The sequence below is a fragment of the Vidua macroura genome, chromosome 6 (genome assembly GCF_024509145.1).
Source record: "Vidua macroura isolate BioBank_ID:100142 chromosome 6, ASM2450914v1, whole genome shotgun sequence".
In the NCBI taxonomy this organism is placed as follows: Eukaryota; Metazoa; Chordata; class Aves; order Passeriformes; family Viduidae; genus Vidua; species Vidua macroura.
In genome coordinates this window covers 15,966,315-15,987,407 of record NC_071576.1, presented here as the reverse complement: position 1 = coordinate 15,987,407, position 21,093 = coordinate 15,966,315, and the positions used below count along the sequence as shown (strand labels likewise).

The 21,093-nt window shown below is 37.7% G+C and overlaps 1 protein-coding gene across 1 annotated transcript in view; it reads left to right on the top strand.

The window, feature by feature from the left end:
- LOC128808532 (ras and Rab interactor 3-like) overlaps positions 1-21,093 on the top strand; it is a 158,997-nt gene that overhangs the window by 48,409 nt on the left and 89,495 nt on the right. Inside the window, exons 3-12 of the mRNA XM_053979735.1 lie at positions 1,997-2,073; positions 3,264-3,338; positions 5,172-5,256; positions 5,953-6,056; positions 6,792-6,866; positions 7,859-7,884; positions 8,568-8,621; positions 9,673-9,815; positions 14,468-14,637; positions 16,555-16,699. Of these exons, the coding sequence (XP_053835710.1) occupies positions 1,997-2,073; positions 3,264-3,338; positions 5,172-5,256; positions 5,953-6,056; positions 6,792-6,866; positions 7,859-7,884; positions 8,568-8,621; positions 9,673-9,815; positions 14,468-14,637; positions 16,555-16,699 (954 nt within the window). The remainder of the gene's footprint in view (positions 1-1,996; positions 2,074-3,263; positions 3,339-5,171; positions 5,257-5,952; positions 6,057-6,791; positions 6,867-7,858; positions 7,885-8,567; positions 8,622-9,672; positions 9,816-14,467; positions 14,638-16,554; positions 16,700-21,093) is intronic.

Below are 21,093 nucleotides of genomic sequence, written 5' to 3'. Positions count from 1 at the left end.
TGCTGTGCACACGCATCAGATTGTACCGCGAGGGCAGACTGCTCTCTCAAACTCTGATAATGTCATATTCCCTCTGTCAGCTTATACAGATGAGGGAATGCCACTGCCCCCTTTAGTTAAGTGTTGTGAATTCCCAGGCCTAAAATAGGACCCAAGGGAATCCAAACAGCTTTTTCCTGAGAAACCAGGTTATCACAGCAGTAGGTAAGAAAAACAAATAGTTTAAAATACTAAAGCCATGATACAGCTAGTAAATAAAGAACAGTGCATGTAGATAAGGTATACAGAATTTATAGATGATTGTTAGACCAAACCTGTGATTATTTGGATAGTAAAGCCATGAAGACAGCAAATGTTTATACAGTAAAACTCTATACTGTACCTTGGAACTCACTGGTAGGTGTCCACTTCATTAAGGAAGAAATCTTGCCTACCAAGCTCCAGAGCTTTGTTTAATTTCCTTGACTTTTATAGGAGATTTTGAATTGTCTCATTGTGAGAACTCATGCACACCATGAGTTCTTCGTAGAGAGGAGCAATATCTTTGAGAAAAGCTGTCTTTGTGTTAGTTCGTGTAATATTACCTCTGTGAGACAAGCAGGTGTTTATTACAAGTAGTTATTTATTACTAATGCTGTTATCACCAGATTATACTGTTATCACTGTCTATGAAGCAAGGCAGTTTGTAGTGAAGCTGCTTTGCTTTTGTTTTGTGATTGGATGCCTACACTCGTTTTTATTTTCTGGCTCTTACCTGTGATGTCCTCAGGACTTCTGATTCCCTATTTGGTATTAACTTCACAGAAGTAAAGTCACCTTAGAAAGATTAGGAAAATGGTGATTTGTATTCATGCTTCTCAAAACTTTGATTTATACTAACTTATCCATTTTAACATTGCACTGTGAAACATTATACAGTCATCTGAATGAGATTACCAAGTAGGTAATAGCTTCCCAGATGACACATCAGTTTGCCAAGATAGGGAACAGGGATATATTCCTTCTGCCATGTGGTGGCAGTAAGGGGATGGCACTTCTGGCACAAATACCTGTGATGAGAGCTGCACTCCTTTGCATCCAATTATGTGAAAAGATCTGCCTCATGTGCAGGGTGCTGTTATCATTGCTAGAGACTCAGGCCAAGGCTCTGTTCTTTGCTGTCCTATATGTGTTCTCACAGCCACAGCTTGAATGGAGGACACAGAGGACAAAATGGGGGTTGCAGTGTAAACAGTGTGTGTGTCCTGAATACATCCGTGTGGGCATGGTATTTCAACCAGTGATGTAAGAACAACCATATTGTGTAAGCAGCTGTAGATCTGGGTCTTGTCTCCCACTTCCCTTCCATTAAGGAAGTTTCCTTAATGCATTTTTAGTTACTAATCACTTCAGATAATATTAGTTTTTAATAGGCAGAATTTATTAAAAAACACATGCATTGTGTGCTTACTAATTTTTTACCATACATTATTTCATGTGGTAGGGAATAACTTCTCTGAAAAATTTTGCTTTTGTCAGCTAATGTAACTGACAATAAGTTCTAAAAGTTGATAGTATTTCAATATTATTCCAGAAGGTATTCTACTCTCATGAAGGGAATGGTATTTTATTATAGTAGATATTGCTATATTACTATATATAGCAGTGTATTACTACAAGGAACCTACTTGGCTGTTACATGCATATATGCTTCTGTTGGCAGTTGAAAATGTTTATACAACATATAAAATAGATTAAAGCATTGCAGATTCCTGCATCTTGACCTGTAGTTGTGAAATATCCTGTACTGTGTTCCTGTAAGAGTGTCAACTGTGATTACACAGTGTCTCAAAACTACAGAGCACTAAAGAAATTCTGAAATGGCAAGCTGTAATATAATACATCAGAAGAGGCACTTATGTTTGGTCATATGTTTCTGCAGATGCTTCCCTATTTTTCATTCTTCTGCTTATACATGCTGTGTACATTTTTTTTTTAAAGTATGTTTTTCTTTCAGCCATTAATGAGTTTCCTGAAGATATATTTACAAATAAAGAACGACAGCAAGGAGGAATTCTGCTTCATATCATTGCTGTAAGTTTTTCTGTACTGTGCTTTATTTTTGTTTTCCTTTTATGTTACTAATTCTATTTTTATTTTTAATAAGCTATTAATTATCATAGTGACCTTACTAAGTAGAGTTCTGTATATATCAACAAGTTTTTAATACTTTGATTTGAGTATTTCTAATATGAGTACAGTTCCTTAAAAGGTAACAGCTTGGGGACATGGTACAGTAGTGGACTTGGTATTGTTGGATTAACAGTTGAACTTGATGATCTTAAGGGTCTTTTCCAACCTAAATGATTCTGTGACTCCGTGATTTAAGAAAAGGATGCAGGTCTGAAATTGCAGAACCTATTCATTCATCCTCTTGGAGATAAAATCCTGGCAGAATGGATCACATGACTTTTATTTCATGTTTTATAGTCAGAGTTTGGGATTCCTTCATTGATGACATCGAGCATGATGTGGAAGTTTCTTGAGTCTCTTTTCTTTTCTTTTGTGCCTCTATGCAATAGATGCAATTATAATTTAAAAAACCCCAAACCAACCCTGAAGAAATATAGAAAATATAATGTGGGATTTTTTTTATTGCATTAAAAACAAAGAAAGTGAGGCCTGCAGGCTCCAGTTTGTCATTCCCAGCTCATGGAAAGTAAAGTATAAAGGAGTTCTGTTTGATGGACACCAGCAGGATTAAGCCCACTGCATGGGCACAGCACATAAAGCTGCCTAAGACAATGGGAGAATCACATGTATGCAGGGAACCAGGATCATTTCTAGGTGTTTTGGTGCGGTGATCCATGGCCAGAGTCCACTTATTTCCAGGTATAAATATTTCCTGAATATTGTTAATCAGCCTGGTTTTATTTTCTATTTAATTACTTGGTCTGATAATTAGTTAAAAATAGAGAGGATGACTACATAACTTTGTAGCTTTACCTGTTACTTTTCATTGTATGAAATCTGTTGTGGCATCCTGTTCTGTTTGTGTAGTACCTTTCACATTTTAGGGTCTGACAAACGTTCCAAATTAGATCTTACATTCAAAAATCTGGTTTTATGTCATAAATTTATCAACAGGGAGATTTTTATTTGGAATTAAATAAAAAGTGAAGCAATGTATTTCTGACAGTTTGAATAAAGGTAGCATTACCTTTTTTCCTCTTTTCATATACAGGAAAAATGTGAAGTATTCCCTGAATTTATTTTCTTTACAGGCTCTTTATATGTTTTACGCTTTGGCCATAGTATGTGATGACTTCTTTGTTCCATCCTTAGAGAAAATTTGTGAGGTATGTTAATTAACATTATTACTCTTCTAGAAATTTATTTAGAGAATATTATTTAGAGATATTATTTTCCATCAAAAAAGTGAACCAGTGGTCTGCGCATACTTGTTTCTCTGGCCACACTCAAGCAAAAAAAATCAAATATTTAATGAGATCGGATGACAAAGCCCACTCTTAAATACCTGAAGCATGTAACTAGGAGAGGTATTGGTTATGGATGAGTTGGATTTATTATTGTGCTGCTTTTTTAAAAAGTAACCTGTGGAAAAATATCATAGATGGAAAAATTAATGTGGTGGCTATGCAAATCTTATTGCACATCTACCACCGTGTCAGGAGAAAGGAAGTATATCTGGTCCTAGCATAAAATGGAAAAAAGAGAAAATCCTTGAGAAAAGTATGTACCTTGGATATGGACTCAGAATTCAGATTTTATATGCGAAAAAAAAAAAAGTAACGCCTTTAATTTTTGAGAAGACTTTACAAAATTACATTTAGGATTCTAATTGAGTTGATTGTGACAGAGTAGAATTAATACGTGGCATGTAAATGTTGTGGTGAGTATGATTTTGGTGAACAAAATAAATACATAATACAAATGTAGATTTTAACGTCATTTTAAACATGAAATGAAAATCTCCTTTGCTTTTAAACAAAAATAAGAGTGATCATTTTCTGAAAAACTCCTGGGTTTTTTTCTTTTTTTTTTTTTTTTTTTTTTTTTGTAGCTAGTTTAAAAGTCTCTTTTCCTGTTGCTAAAGGTACTAAATACCTGTTGGTGTTACTCAGAGTTGTAAGCTTACACTCATCAGTAAAAGAACTAAAGAACTAATAGAATAATAAGAGAGTAATTAAATACGCAGTTGGGATATTTTCTTTCCCTTTCCAGATGTTCAGTATTCAGCATGCACATTAGATACTATATTTAAGTTATACCAGTTGGTTGTACCAATTACTGGTTACTGATCCTTCATAAAATCTTTACATTTTATCTCACATTCTACTGAACATTTAAACAGCTACCAAGAGTTCAGACAGCACACTTAGGTTTGAGCTCCCGCAGCAGTATGACTGGTAGTAGATCATATTTGTGTTTATGTTTTGTCAAGGTGTGTAGGATGCCATTGTTGATGGCTTTGTTGATGCTTAAGATGTTTTCAGGCAAACTGCTTGGAAAATACAGGATTTTTTACTTCTCCTTTTGTCACTAGTTACTTTTCTATCCTTGAAAGAAAAATAGTATACTAAAGATGTTCCTAGAGACTCTCCAAAAGGAAAAAACTCCTCCATAAAACTGTGTTTATAGTTCAAGGGAAAGATCTTCAGACTGCTAAAGTGATGCAACCCACTTGTGGACCTGCACGTGTTCTTGCTAGTCTGAGAATTCTAAGTTAACTATATCCTATTAGAGCTTAAGAGACACCATCATAAAAATAGATCTCTCTACCATACACAGCCCTCTCTGTGTCTAACTGGACTAATTTTATCTGTGTCAGCGGACTCACTTTTGATTAACACAGTTGAAAAGTGAAGCCAGAATCAAGCCTGCTGTTCATAGGACTTATTCACAAAGGTTGTATTTTTCTGTTACAGATTTTCATTTTTGAATTTTAGAAGCCCTGAGAGTAGGGGAATTGAATGACTGTGTTTAGAGTTACAGAAGTAAATTAATGAAAACAATTTGAGATGTTTACAATCCTTTTCAATCTGCAGAGATACTTTTCTTTAATCAGCTCCATGTAAGCCACAATTGGCTATTCATTTACACATGTAACTGTAGAACTCCACAATGTAACTACAGTAGTAGTGCTCAAATTACCAATTGTTTTCTTCTAGAAACTACATTTGAGTGAAGATGTTGCTGGAGCCACATTCATGGCAGCAGGGAGCTCCACTCCAGAGCTGTTTGCATCTGTTATAGGTACGGAGCCCACACACAAGCTTTTTTGAGATCTGCTGTTAAAAAATCAGCAGCAGATCAAGCACAGGTACCCATCCTTCTGGCAATTTATAATCAGCAATTGCAGCTGTCAGCTTGTCTGTGGTTCATGGTATCATTAACTACTCAAAATATCTCATGAAACTGTGAGTCTTCTCTCAAAACACAGAGAAGAATGTCTGATTCTGAACACAGGACGCAAAAGAAGAGATTTATTGAAGTCCTTTGAGAAGTAATTTGATATATTTGGAAATAGATTAAGAGCAGCCCTGAGGAGAAAGACTTGGGGGTGTTGGATGATGAGCTCATCATGATCTGTCACTGTGCAAACCAGTGTGCACTTGCAGCCCAGAAAACCAATGATATCCTGGGCTGCAGCAGAAGCAGTGTGGCCAGCAGGTTGAGGGATGTGATATAGCTAAAAACTAAGCTGTGAAACTCTTGAACTAACTAGTTAAGAAATCATTTACTAAAATTATATATGTAGAGGTTGTAAGCCGCAGCTGGGGACCTGCTAGCTAGACTAAAAGCACAAATTATTACACAGAGAAGTGAGCCTTAATTACGAAACATGATTTGGTTAATCTCTGAAACAGTCTCTGCTTCACAAGTAGTTTATGCTCTGAGTGACCTAAAATTAAATGACAGTTAGTTATGTATGTTTTACTCCCTCTGCAGGTGTATTTATCACTCATGGAGATGTAGGAGTTGGGACCATTGTTGGTTCAGCAGTTTTCAACATCCTCTGCATTGTTGGTGTCTGTGGACTGTTTGCAGGACAGGTTAGTAAGATACTTGTCTTTACATAGTTCAATTGCTTACAATTTAGGGGTTTCCATGAGCATATATTAAAAAAAAAAGACAAAATCACAGACAAAAATGACATTGTGAAAACCTTCAAAGATTGGAAAGAAGTTACAAATGCTTTGCAAATAGTGAATGTTTCCAAAAAGTTCAGCTGTAGTGTCAGCACTCTGAACATGTAGCATACAGAGGAAACTGGTTCCTCTTCGTACAATAATGTGTTTACATTGAACTGATCATTGGCATCTGCTGATCCTTCCTGGTACTGATGACAGTCAGAGAATCTGGGGCACAAGCATGAGACTTGCTCCATTTACTCAATAGATGGTTAACTGTTTATCATATCTTTCCAGGTAGTAAGTCAAATAGGTCCACAAATAAAAGGAATGAGGAACAATTGGTTTGCTGCAGTACAATGAATTTTACTTTACAATTGAAATTATAACCAAATCAAGTATCATTAGTAAGAAATGTATTTCAATAATAGAAGTTTCTAGATGATTTTTAGTACTGATGCTTCTTATAGATCCATTGTCTAACAGACTGATATGTCTTCATGGCAGCATAAAAATGGATTTGGTTTCAGAATTGTTGATAATAATAATAATAATTACTCTGCTTACACACCTAAGTTATTTTAAGACAGGGGCTTTTTTGCTTGTCTGTTTTTGAAATCCTGTATTTTTGTTGACTGAAGATGTGGTGCTTTTCAGGTGGTTTGTCTCACCCAGTGGGCAGTGTTCCGGGATTCTGTATACTACACAATATCTGTGATCGTACTTATTGTGGTAAGTAGCTCTCTTATCAGTTACTATGTTTCAGTGCTTGAATTTTTGGAGGACCAGCCTGTTCCCTTTTGATACACACTGGCAAATAATTATTTTCCTAGCTAGTTCTAGTGGCATCTAGAAATGAGAGCTGAGCTCCACAATGTTGTATAAATATAAAAATTTCATACAGCCCCATGGAATATGTGCCCACCATGTCCATCAGTGTCCATTCATTTTGTTCCTAGGGTTTGTAAAGTTCTGCAGGCTAGTAGGATACTGTTACACAGTGTTGATAGCACTCTCCTCAGACCTAGGAGATTGCTTGTTGTGAAGGTGAAAAATTTTGAGCTACACATCTATTTTAAATAGAGAAGGTGGCTGTTTCTTGCTTCTACACAGTAATTTTATTTCCAATTCTGGGTAAGTTTTTCCATGTAGAGCACAGGTGAGATATCACTTTGTTCATCTAGAGCAGTGTAGTAGTTCCTGAATGTACACATTTAACGTGTCTGGTGGCAAGGCAGGGAAGAATCCATTAGTCTGTGTTTTGTAATACAAGTGGATCACTGGCTGTGTATTCACTAACAGTGGTTACACAGGGTGGAATAAAATGTGGATAACCACTTGACCCAAGAGGAGAAGTAAAATGGCTGCCTGTTCTGCTACAGCCAGTCTAGCTGTTAAAATGACTCAAGAGTTAAGGTTTTTTTTTGAATAAGTGACTTTGCTGTCATTTGCACAGCATAGCATATGGGTACATGAGTACATATCTGTCTGTCTTTCACATGCTTGCACCATTTTCCTTGATAGTTCTTAAAGCGGCCACTGGTAGGCCTTGTTCACAAGGTTTGTGTTTTGTGAGGGGCACAATCCATACAGTGGAAGTTCTGGTTAGAAAGAGTCAAAACTTGAGTAGGTCTGTATGGATGTGGCTGATACTTGCTGAAGAAATTTGACAGTTTTTTGAGATAGATCAGAGAAATTTATGTTTCTTTTTTTCCTTCTTCTAGTTCATATATGATGAGAAAATAGAATGGTAAGTTGTATAAATTATTCCATGCAGTCCTGTATTTGCCACGAGGCTCACCAGTAAATAGAGTTGTAGTGTAATTATCTTTCATTCTACATACTGAGAATATGAGCTGGATTGAAAACCTATGTATTTTGTTTGGGCATAGTTTTTATGATGGTCACAGAAAACTAAAAGAAAATGTAAGAACCAGGAAAGATTAAGGAAGTACATAGGCTCTGTGTAAGGCCTGAAGATTCCCATGTGCAGAGAGGGTAACCAAAACTCTTCTGCTCAGATTCTGACTGTTAACATTTATGGGGATGCCAGGTGTTCCAATGAACATTCCAGCGTGAATCCTAGAGGAAGATCACAGGCACCTTCTAACAGTGCTCTCAAAGTGCCTGGCCAATGCTTCAGCACTGAATTGCTAAAGGCCTTGGTGTTGTGATCCTTAGAGGGTAGCTGTGATTTCAGTCTTTATAGCACATTTCTGAAATAAATGCATTGCATTTTATTTGCATGTTTATTGAAATTTGAGAGTCTGCTTCCCCTCTCATTCTGCTGAGACACCATCTAATCTTAATGATGTGAGTCCTGTGTGCACAAATGTGACTTGTACCAGATGTTTAAGACACACTCCTACATAAAACTTGTAAAGCATACAGCTGTTTGAATGGCCTTCTAACACTTCTTTCTGTCTTTTTGAGGTGGGAAAGCCTTGTACTCATCATTATGTATTCATTCTACATACTTATCATGAAGTAAGTACTTCTCCTCGCTGTACTCTTTAGATGTTAACTGACCATCATTCTTTTGGTCTTGTTTTGTCCTTGGCCTTCCTCCCTGAGGGCAATACAACAGTCATGTTAGATCTGTTGGGTTTTATGCTTAACCACTTTAATTCTATGTTTGTGCCAAATCAGCAGCAAATACTTTCATGCATCCTTTTCTATAGTGCACAGAGGTAAAGTAGCTTTCAGAAAAAGTTGAGAAAAATGTCATTTATACAGAGGTATATGAAAAGATTGCAGGCCGCTCTGGATTGTAAACACACATCATGTCAGCTCTTACACATATTTTATACTCCCTGGAGAACGAGGTCAAATAACACTAGATAGAGTGCTAAGCATGTATTTATCTTCAGACCATCTCATCTTAGTTGTTTACTGGTGTCTTCTTCTGTTATGTCACTGCCTCTGACAGGAGAGTCAGAGGTCTGACTGTTACTGTGTCTGTGAGTCCAGCCTTCTATTGCAAGTTGCTTCGACTTGTATCCCTTGGTGCCTTCCCCTCACAAATCACCCTGTTGGAACTCCATTTTCTCCTACATCAAGTCTTAGCAGAGCTCATTGACAGCCCTCTTATATCCCACCCTAGTGTTAAAATAGATATATTCTGTCTTTAGAAGGGCATGGTCAGCAGTCCCAGAAATGCTCAAGAACCCTCTCACAGGGAACACAGTACTGTAAGAAACAGTGAGGTGAATTGTGAGCTGATGCAGGAGGAAAGAAGCTGCTCTATAGTGAGTGTCCTGGCTCCAAAATCAACAGCTCCAGTGTTTGCCTTCACTAAATCTGCTCTAGTGCCTTTTTGCAGTCCGCTGTATGTCATGAGAGATAGGTGCAGTCCTTGCTTTCCTATCAGCTTGCCACTGAGTTGGACAGTTGTTTCTCTTCACTTCTTATTAATTGTCAGAGAACAAGCATCCAGGCTTTCCTGCTCGCCTGCATAAGTTGTTCTCAGATGGTTTAAAGTTTGCCAAGAAAATGCAAAAATCCAACCTTTTTAGAGACCTTTTCTTTGCACTTTCAGGTACAATGTGAAGATGCAAAATTTCTTCACCCTTAAAAGCAAGAATGTTGGAAATGGTGACACAGTCAACAATGAGCTGGAAGATGGTAATAAATGTTATGCCTCTAGTTGTGATGACCCATCCATTCCATTACTATGGAAAGGTAAGGCTGAGCAGACAGGACTTGGAAAAAGAGTAGTTGACAAAAAGAGTAGTTGGATATCCTTTTTATTTCTTTTATGCGGATCAAAACAATGTCACTATTCAATTGTAAGCAGGGTTAACTTGATAATTCAGCAGTCAGATTGCCACATTAAAAAAAAAAGGATTTTTTCCTCTATTCTGAAAACAAGCTGCTTTGCACATTGGCAATTTTGCTCCCTTTTTATCTCCTGTTCAGTGATAAGCTACAACATTGTGAAAGAAATACACTTTTATTACCAAGAAGAAAGCAATTTTCACTTCAAAAATTAGTTTGGAATGAGAAGTTAGGATGTGGATGTTGAAGGAAATGACATGGGCAGATCAGTGGGCAAGAGGGGTTACATGTTGGGTTCAGATTCTCAGAAGACTGGTTTTCACATGCCTAAATAGTCTGTATACATCACCAGACACATAAAAATTCAAAAATGCAGGTTCTTTGCTATTTGTGTTTTTGTCATAAAGGAAAGAAGATGATATCCAGCTTTTGGTACTGAAAGTAAGCAAAAATACCTGGGTATTTTTGGCTTGTTTTCTAAGCCTGTTTTTATCTTTTTATCTTCTCTTCCATTTTCCCTTTTCTCTATAGAGCAAAATCCTTCCACTTTCAAGGAACAAACCATGTAATTTAGTGAGCAGTTGGGTTGCTCTTAACAAGTGAGGTCTCCTCACTTTGTTCTTTGCACACATCTCCCATTCTAGGAGGCTGAGCTCATCAGCAATGTCAGTAGCATTTGAAAGATCCCCATGTAATAACAAATAATACCAAACAGGAATTTAGAACAGACTCAGACAATCCCACTCTTTTCTGCTTCTAGTGTTTAGGCTGGGATTTCTTTAAGGTAGATATAGGTAGCTATACCTGTAGGTATAGGTTTATTCAGTGACACCACACTGCTGCTCTGGTCTTTGATAAGGTGTTTAGACAATACTAATTTAAAATTATTTCTCATAGGACATTGTAGCATAATTAAATGATGGTGACTTTGAAATACTTTCATCTCATTTTATAATGAACTTTTGGGAGCATTGCCTCTGATATAGTGAGGTCTGTCACTTGCATGTGGATTTGTGTCTATGCAAGGTTCTACAGATGCTTCTTGTATTCAAGTGGAGACATGGGAAAAGGGTAATCCAGTTAAACACCACAGATATTAGTGGATTTTACTTCTGAGGGATTTGTTGTATTCTGATGTCATCTCCCAGCAGGCTCTCCTCTCTAGCCCTTGTGGTAAAAAAGACAATAGCACAGACTGCTTGCCTGTCCCTCTATTCCCTTTTCAAGGAAATGTGTAGATTACAGAATGCTTGTGAAGAACATTTAGAAAAGAAGCAACAAAGCTCCACTAGCAACTGTCCACATCAGATTTCTTTTCTGATTTTGCCTCAAAGATGCACTGATACTGCAGTTTCACTCAGATTCCCTTTGCCTTCTCCAGCACCCATTACACAAATGCCTGCTGCATTGGAGGGACAATTTTTCAAAGAGCCGGAGTGTAGATACTGTCACGGGCAAACATGCCTGAAAAAGTACAGAAAGAAGAGATTAAGGATTTGAGTGAGCAGTGGGAGGGGAGGATGGCAGTGTTAGCCTGACTGCTTTATGTGTCAAGATGCTGTCCTAGAAAATTGTCACATGGCTGCCTCTAGCTTCTTCCCTCCTCAAAATATGCCATGACCCATCAGTGACTCCCTCTCAGCTGGCACATGCTGGCTTCACAAGCTGAGCTGCATTTTCCCCAGCAGCAGCTTTCAAAAGGAGCACTGCTAATAGCAAGGAGAGAACTGGGGCTGGCCTCTGGCTTGCACTGGTCAGCCGTTTTAGGATCCACTAAAAAACCTCCCTTGGCTTCACTAAGGTGTAGTGACCTTAATCTGATTTTCCACAGGAGGAAAGCCTGATTACTTTCCATAAAGGAACAGTTTCTTTGAGTGAGGAACTTTGTTTCTAGCAAGGATAGTCTGTTGCTCAGGGTGCAGGTAAAAGGTGTAACACTGTAAAGCTCTTTTATGTTTGCAAGTTTCATGACTTTCAAGAGCTTCCTGTGGTACAATATAAAACCTTGCATCACTCAAGTTTCAGAAAGAAAAAGGAGAGATTTTCACCATAAGAAAAATTTCATTTCAAGGGTGAGTTTTGCACACAGAGGTAAAGGCAAACTAGATACACTTTGTGAATAGTGCTCCAATTTTCAAAGTACAAATGTGTATTACCCTTGGCTTTTATTGTGTTGACCCAAATTTCCACCAGGTGGCATGGTTTGACCCCTGCCTGAAACCAGAAATTTGGACAGAAGCGGGTTTCTGAGGGATTGGGTTTCAGAGCTAAAGTCATCGAGAAGCTTTCTGTTGATTTTGACAGGGTTGTTGCTGATGAACCTTTGATGGTGAGCAGTAAGTTTGTTGGAAAAAAAAAAGCTGTTCTCAGTAGAGTTTTTTTTTAAGGATTATCAAAAAGTAGAAGTGCAAAAGACTTTTCTCCTTTTCACATTTCTTAAAACAACTTTTAGGTGGAGTCCATACTACATGGGGCTAAGATATGTGGGGTTTTTTTACAGGCACAGGTAGTCAAACTGAAAATAATGAAAATAATTTGAGTAATGTGCCACAGTAAGAATAGCTTCAGTACTTAAATATATATTTAGTATGAGGTATTCTACAGCAGTGCTGAATTTTTAATTATGGTACTTTTATAAAAGCTGAATATTTGTTTGCTCACTGTCTTCATAGGGCTCTAAGAAACAGTTTCAGAGTAACTTCAGTGCTCCCATGTTTTTCATGTCACTGTAAGATGAAGCATTTTGGTTAATTCTCTGGAGGAACTCACTTGGGAGCAGTTAATCTGATGAAACTGGGGTCTTTTTGTTCTTGCTACCATTGCTGTCAAATATTTATTTTTCTTTACTAAAGCAAATGTTAAGTTTATGTAGTTGAGTCCTGATTGTGAGGACTGATTCCTAGGAAACCTGTCTGCCTATTCCTGCACAGAAAAGCTGCTACACTCCGAGAGTCACTGGAGTGGATGTGCCCTTTATTTGCATCATCAGCCACAGTACTCAGCGAGGTTAATTTGGTTTAGATGTTGGAATAGAGGAGGATAATTGCTCCTTTACATTTAGCAAATGTAAAATTACTACTAGTTCTATTCTGTATTAGAGATCGTAAGCTGCAAGCTCGATTCTAGAGTGGATTCTTTGAATAGGGCACATTTCTTTGTGAAACCAGAGATCTTATATTTATGACGCTTCAGGTGACCCCAGTGTGCTCACTGAACCCATTTTAGTGCAACAAGGCAAGGCACTCAAATGCTTGGAAGGGTGCAAGTTACAGATGTTTATTGGTGATTTACAGGCTTGCTGGTTTTTCTTGTTGAATCATTATGGAGAATGTATTTCTTCAACTGCAAATATGCTAGAAGATGCTTGAGACAGCAAAGCCTCTATTGCATGATGTGACTTAGATGCATGCATGGATCCAGTCTTCCCGGAAAACAAAAATATTCAACACTGTAACAATGCAAAAGAGTAACATTATAGGCTTCTGTGTGTTAGGAACAGGTCCATTTAAATTCCATTGTTTGAGTTGATTGTTTTCTTAGATTTCCTTTGCTTCCTGACTGGAACCATGCACTAATTATCTTTCACTTCTACCTCCTAAATTCTCCTCCTCTTCCTAATGTAAGTAACAATGCAAAAGGGGAGGGAGAGGGGGAGGCCAAGCTAAGCAAAGCAGAAAACAAGCAGCAAAGATTTTTTTTTCTGTACATATTATTATATGTAATAATTAATATTTACTATGGTCATGTATGTATTTCCTGCCCTGCTTTCTAACACCACATGGGTATGTCTCCTGTCTGCTGAGCCTTGCTCTGCTTGCTATGTGTAGTCTGTAGCATTTGTGAGAATATTGGTTTGTTGGTGAGCTCCTAAAGTCCTTGCCTGTACTTGTGTTGATTCCCAATAAAATTTTGTCTCTGCATGTTCTTAACGTGGTAGAACTTTGTTAACTTTGTAATCTTAAACTTGGTATGGGTTCCTTTATATTAACAAAGGCTTACTTTGCTAGTTAGTTAGAACCATAGATATGTTCTTGACAATTCTTGTCATCATTTCAAATGTTTTCATGTGAGAGATACTGGTAATATTCTGTGAAGGTAAAGTGAAGATTTCCAGAAGGAGTGAGCACAGCATTAGGGCCTTCTGCATGTGCAGCACCTTGATCCAATGGAATAGCTTTAGAGGTTTCAGGAGTGCTTTCTACACTGCCACCGTGCAAAAAGTTCTAGAGAAAGGGTACAAAATTCTAGTGGGACATAAGCAAAGAAAACTGGTACTACAGCATGAACAGTTGGGGAAAAACTGCTCCCACTAATCTGACAGTGGCTTGGTGGCTGCCTTAGTAGAATGAAATCCCTTTCCAGCATGTGATCTAAACACAGTGCACAACTGATGAGGAGATTCACCAGGCTGCAGAAATATTAAAGGAAAGTCACTCATAAATTCTGGCATTCAGATAAATGTTTCCCCCACCTGAGCCTGAAAAGACCTGACTCTGGATGGTGGGACGCATGGTAGGGTCAATTGCACTGCTAACTCTGTCCATTGTGATCATTAGTGAAGGGGTCACAGCAGTATGGCAAAAACAGTGTTGTGATGGTGGACGAGATAATCTGCTCCAGTCCTCCCAAATACCGGTTCCCCGAAGCTGGATTACGGATTATGATCACAAATAAGTTTGGACCACGCACCAGAATGCGGATGGCAAGCCGACTCATCATTAATGAGGTACGTTCATTAGGAAAACAGAAAATGACCATGAGGCAGAGGGGGTATCAAAAAGCTGTGCTCATAGTGATCCTGGAATTTAGATTCTCCCATGTTCCTACGGTTGGGAGAGAACTATGTCTTTCTCAAGCAGCTATATGAGAACAGATTTGAAGATTGATTCCCAGCTGATGTTGCCCGTTTTAATGGGAAGGCAGTCAAAAAGGAGGGACTACCTTATCTCCCTGACAGAAGATGTTTACTTCAGTGTGTGTGTGCATATGTGCACATTTAGATTATATCTATAGCAGGATAATTGGTTTTGATTATTACAAAAGTGGTTAGGTTAAAAAAGGATAATGGACAAGGCAACCAAAAATTTTTAAAACTGCTCTTGTATTATTAACACTTCAGGATTCCTTCAGAGATTTGCCTACCTATTTAGTATTCACTGTAGTCCTCAACTCAAAATAAAAATGGCCCAAAATATTTTTCATGAGGGGAATTTGCCCTGGACAGTTTCAGTTATCTCTTATTTGATACATTGTCACAAGTGTATATTGCTTGTTCCATGCCCTGCAGCTGAAGTGGCAGGGCTTGCCAAGTGTGGCTCTTCTGAACTTGCTGAAGCACTAGGGGTGAAATCTTTAGCCTACCTACCCTGGGTTTTATGAAAGCAGGATTTTATAGTTTGCTCCCACAGTATCAAATATGAGAGGTATTTACTCCGGCAAGTAAATAGATTTCAACATCATAACACAGGTCATGTGTTTAGCCAGCCTTATGAATTCCATAATAAAAGCAAGCACCATTAACATATTTGTAACAAAAAATTCATTTTGACAGTAAAATTGTGAAAGGTGTTATGGTCAGGGGTAGAAGATCAGACCGGGCACATGGCAACAGTTGACTCAGTAATCCTTGAAGTCAATTCATTGATCAGAGAAAAATTCTTAATGGCTGTGTAGGTAGGAAGCTGATACTTGGCCCTTTCAACATCTGCAAAAAACATTCTTTAAACTTGAGCATTTTGGATGTATGGTCTTATGTATTCTCACTTATATATTCACAGGTTTTGTAAAGTATTCAGATAGGATTTTTCTCTATTTTTCACTAGAGTATGTTGATACTGCTTTCAGAATTTTTTTTGCAGTCTGTGCAGTTACTTTATTTTTCAAGGCATTTCAGAGCACTTTTTAGGAGTTGATAATTTGTCAGGAAAAGAGAACACTTATCAACCCTGTGTTACCTCATCTAATGAATTAAAATAATTATTTTTTTATAAGCATAAGAACTTACTGTTGCATCTAACATTCTTCAGTGCATGAGTGGGTATATATACTGATGTTTAAAACCTGTCCTTGTGATTGTTTTACTGTGTGTTGGAACTGCAGCAATTCTTATACATGTCTGCAGGGCCAATTATGAGCTTCATGTACTTGGACAAGGGCAACAAGGATTAGTCTTGCTTTTGAAATTAAAAATAGGAATTTCAAATTTACCTCAGTGAATGGAGTTGAGAAGGAGGGAGAAGAGAAGAGTTGAATCTGAGAAGGGGAGCTCCTGGATGATGAGTCATTCATAAGCCAACTCTAATTGTGCGGAGGTGTCTTGAGTGTTACCATTTAATTATGGTGCTATTGCTGGTATGAGTGGGAGCTGTTGAGTGAGAAGTGCTTTAGAATACCACATTGGTTCAAACATGGGTGGAACAACAAATGTTACAACATTCTCCATCATGGCTTGAAAGACTCCTGTGGATGGTTAACCTGGTGAAGCCTGATGCCTGCTGAAGACAGGTAGGCCACTGACAGGTTTGTTGTTGACGGAAAGGAAAGCTTTGAGGAGAAACTTCATGGCTCATGTGACTGGGGCTGGACAGATGTCACAAAGTAAATACTTCCTGAACTATGGCAGTTTTGTATTTTGACACTGCAGCGCCAGCGGTTAATCCAATCTGCCAATGGCTCAAGCAAAGCACTTCAGAACAGGAGACAAGAGAATATTGAAAATGGAAACATCCCTGTGGGGAACCAAGAGGAGGAAAATGAACAGGACAGTCTAACTCCATTTTCAGTGCCAGGTAAGGCACTACTACTTTCTAGATATTTATAGTACTGTAAAAGAAGATAATTTAAATGCCAAACGCTGAGTTGTAAGAAAGACAACATATGTGGAGAGAGAGGAGGAAAGGAATTGGTTTGACTGTCTGAAGGATGGATTTGCTGACAGTAAAACTGGGGTGGAAGCTTGGTGGCTAAAAGCAGATCTTAGGAAAGTGTTTTCCAGTCATCATGGACAGCCATGGTAGAAGTGCTGATTTGCCATAGGTGAAGGGAAAACAGGAAAAGGAAGTTTATATTGAAACATGTCATAATGACCTGATGAGCACTGCACTACAAGTAATTTTGAAGTCAGCAGTTAACAATGACTTGACTGAACTATGAACAATGACTGAGCTAAAGCCAGAAGCACTTTGGTGTATAAATATATAATAAATTGTTTTAATTACTGTAGTGGGGGAGGCTTCTTGGACAAAAAGGAGGGAGAGAGTGTTTAAAACTGTTAGAATAGCTGTATGCAATAGTATTTACCTTTTGAAATTTTTTTAAAATTCTTTGGTGTAAAGGGCTATGTATAACCAACCTCATACTGGTGCACTTGGCACATTGCAGTTTGACTCCTGCCCAAATGCTTTGGAGATTACACAGCAGAGATTAGATCAGCCCTTACAGACATGTAGTCTGTCACATAATTACTGTTTAACATAAGTATTGCTTGGCATGGATAAATGCCACATCCAGTGAAAAAGAAGCATTTTCCATGTTATATCTAATTTCTTAGCAATCCCATTTCTTCAGTTGCTGTCATTGTAGAAGAGATGTTTGTGATTGAACACACATTGAAGCATACTGTGTGAAGACTAGATGATAATGTATGTTTTCCTGTGTTAGTGTGCTCCCACAGGAGCTTCTTTTAGTCAGTAGTTATGGATTGGAGTGAGGAATGGAAGCAGACTAAATCACTGAAGATAGATCCATTAGATGAGCTTCTGTTCATTCATGAGATAGTGAAAAAAATATTTTTATTGTGTGGTAAACTAACAGGATCCAAGTCAGCAATATGCTTGTGCACATAAGCACGTTAATGACAAGAGTAGTAGTAATAATAATAATAGTAATAATAACAACAGAAACTAATAAACAACTTCTAAAAAGGAAAAATATCTCCCCAAGCCATCTAAACATCATTGAATCCTGGAATCATTAAAGTTGGAAAAAACCTCTGAGATTATTGAGTGCAGGTGTTAACCCAACACTAACCAAGTTACTGAGCACCACGTCTGTGCTGCCATTGACAGTGATTCCACTGCTTCCATGAGCACTCTGTTCAAAACCTTGACCACCCTTGCATGTATTGGCAAATGGGACTTCTAAACTGAGATGGTTTTTAACAAGTTTTTGGATACAAGTTTTGATTAGGGTAGTGCAATCATGCATTTCTTCTTACTTTCCAGGCAGCTTTTTTATGAATAAAAATTTCAGATTAGAGCTTCTTAAGTGTGTGACATTCACAATAGACAAAATGCTTTGAACTAAAGAGGGAGTTATTAATTATGCCACTGGTCTTCTTTAAATGCATTTTTTCTGCATTTTTGAGAAAGACTTTAAAGATAAAGTGATGTTTAACGGGCCAGAGTGGAACCACTGGTGATTCAATTCATACTGAACGGAGCAAACGTTCAACATGAGCTCAAGACGGTTATGTAAAAGTGAATAAGCGATTGCATAAAATCCTCATCATTACCTTCAGGTATTGTCACTCCTGTTGTCTGGAGCTGATTATCCATTGGTTGGATTCTCATTGCTCAACTCATATATTCTCACTGAGAATTCTTTCATTATGCTTTCAAAACCACCCCTTTAATAAGTTTGGTGAAAATATGAGGACCCAGCATCGTGCTTTGTTGTTGTTTAAGTACCGTGGCACAATCAGTAGCCTAGAAAAATCCAGACATTTAAAACTGGCTTCAGGGAAAAGGTAGTTTGCAGAGAGTTTCCAAGAATCCCCTCTGGTTTTCTTTGATTTATTTTCAGTCTGGGAATAAGGCACATACATTTTCTAAAGATCAGAAGTTCATGTATTTTTTCAGTACTAGAAAATGTTCTCTGAAGAATAGGCTTTCAGTTTTCAATACGATTTTTCAATTCAATTGGTTGTGGTGTCCTAGGTAAAAAATCCTCTCTTGTATTTTAGGAGCTGCAACTGCAATGGCTGTGAGTTCGCCCAACCCCTTTTTTTGTGCTCTTTTATGGTCACCTTTTTTAGCCTAATTTGGGATTTTACTTTCTTTCTTCAAATCACATATTCTAGATACTTTTACAAGAACAACTTTGGGGTTTTTTTTCTGAAACAGAAGTAAGTGAAGTATAGAGTTTAATCTCTGAGTGATTCAGTTATTATTTGTCATCTCAAAATGCATCTTTTGCATTTTGTTCTTTTTTTATCCTCTGTCAAGAGGAGTGCTCAGCAATAAGTGTAGGGCTTTAGCAAGCAGAAACAGAGAATATAGTTGTTACATGAAAACAGCCTCAAGCTGTTTCAGCATATATCCCCTTTGTCCAGAGAGATTCGCTCCCAGGTGTGGGTGTGGTTCAGGCCCATCCTGAAAAAGGAGACAACATACAGTTTTTGTGGGAGCTGCATATGATATCATTCAAACAGCCTTTGTCTTTGGTTTCTGTGTGGGAAAAACACATTCTCTTTAAAAGAGGAATGTCTTTCTTGACCTAGCCTTCAGATTTTGATGATTATCTCCCAAGAGAAAGGCTCATTTGAAGCTTTACAATTTGAGTACTCTACAGTTGTTTGAAAACAGGTCTTAAACTTTAAAAAAACACCTCACAGATCAGAATAAAATAGGACAAAACTGGGCAGGCATATGTTGACAACAAAATGGTGTGTTAAAGCCCTTGCATAGCTCAGTGGTCTTTTAGAGCCCAGACTCAGAAAAGCACTTCTGTGCAGCTCTTAATGGATGCTTAAATCCCTTCCATTGTCACATGTTCAGCACCCTTTAAAATACTCTGTGATCTCAGCTCCTGATCATTTCACAGGAATGAAGAACTACTTCTCTTACAGATTTGGAGCATGGATGCTTTATATAAGTCATGATGGTGTTAGCTAAAACAGGAATAATAATTCCTTGAACTAAAATAAGATGTCAATAAAGGAGATTAGCAATCCTATCCATTTTTGTTTGGATCCAAAATACAAAGATAACGTGTAGGATAGAAGCAAAAAAAAAAAAAAAGAACGGTATCTACTAAAACCATGTAAAATGTTTGTACTTGGTCAAAGCAAACGTTTATCTCAATATTCTGACTCCAGCCACAATTTTATGAAGAAGCCTGGGGAAGAGTGAGACAGGACAAGTTATTGTTCAGCTGTTTTCTCCTCAAGGAACTTCCTGGTCTGGATGTAAAATTTTGATCTAAAGTTCCTTAGTATGTTTCTTCTTCATTAACCTAATGTTAATGTCTAATTGTCATTGAATCTTTGCAAACATTTAACACCCACAACATCCTTGGAGAAGGAGCTTCATGATTTTGTGAAGAACCTTTTGCTTACTTTGAACCTGGCTCCTACTCACTTCACTTGATGTCTTCCTTCACTGGAAACACGGTGGACAAACCCAGAGCACCTCACTTGAACACTCAGGAGGCTGTAGATCTTTGTTAGACAGCAAGGTTAAAACATACAGAATAAACCAGGCCAAAATCCAGCCAAGTCTAACAAGATATGGGGAGTACCTTTGTTCAGTTACATCTTACTTTTCTTGAATGTTGTCTTGTGTAAACCTATTGTAACTCTGAGAGTAAAGCTCGTTTCTGTGTACTGGAGCAAATTCTTTTTTGTAGACCAGTTTTCTCTGTACCAAAAATGTGTATTTAAGAGAAGATTATTGGCATAAATCCAAATATTCAAAGCGTGGTAAAGGCACAGGCTGAAAATAGAAATCTGAGTTGTTTTGGACAGATTTCATGGTCTGGAATTTGGAACTTGTATTCTGGAAAATGAAACTTCCGAGAAGAGTATCAGTAGGTTGAAAAATAGTCTGTTTTGGATGAGGATGAGAAGTAAAACCTTGGTATTTTCCAAAGGAAAAAAAGTTTCCAAAGGTCTGTTGCAGGAGAACTGTAATAAAAATATTTTATTATGTCTGCTGCCCACTTGGAAGGATGATAGAGACTAAGTCTCTTTGGATACTGTTTTACACACTGCATAGCCTTTTTCTAGTGTGTTCACACAGAGAATTTCTTGCCTCCACAATTTATAGGGTAATTTGCAGAGCTGAAATCACTAAGAATTTTCCAAGAAGGTGGAGAGTCAGCTGCAATGTTAATTTTTCTAATGAAAAATTGAAAGGCACTTTCCAACAATTTTTTTATTATTTTGCACCAGACATTTTTCTGT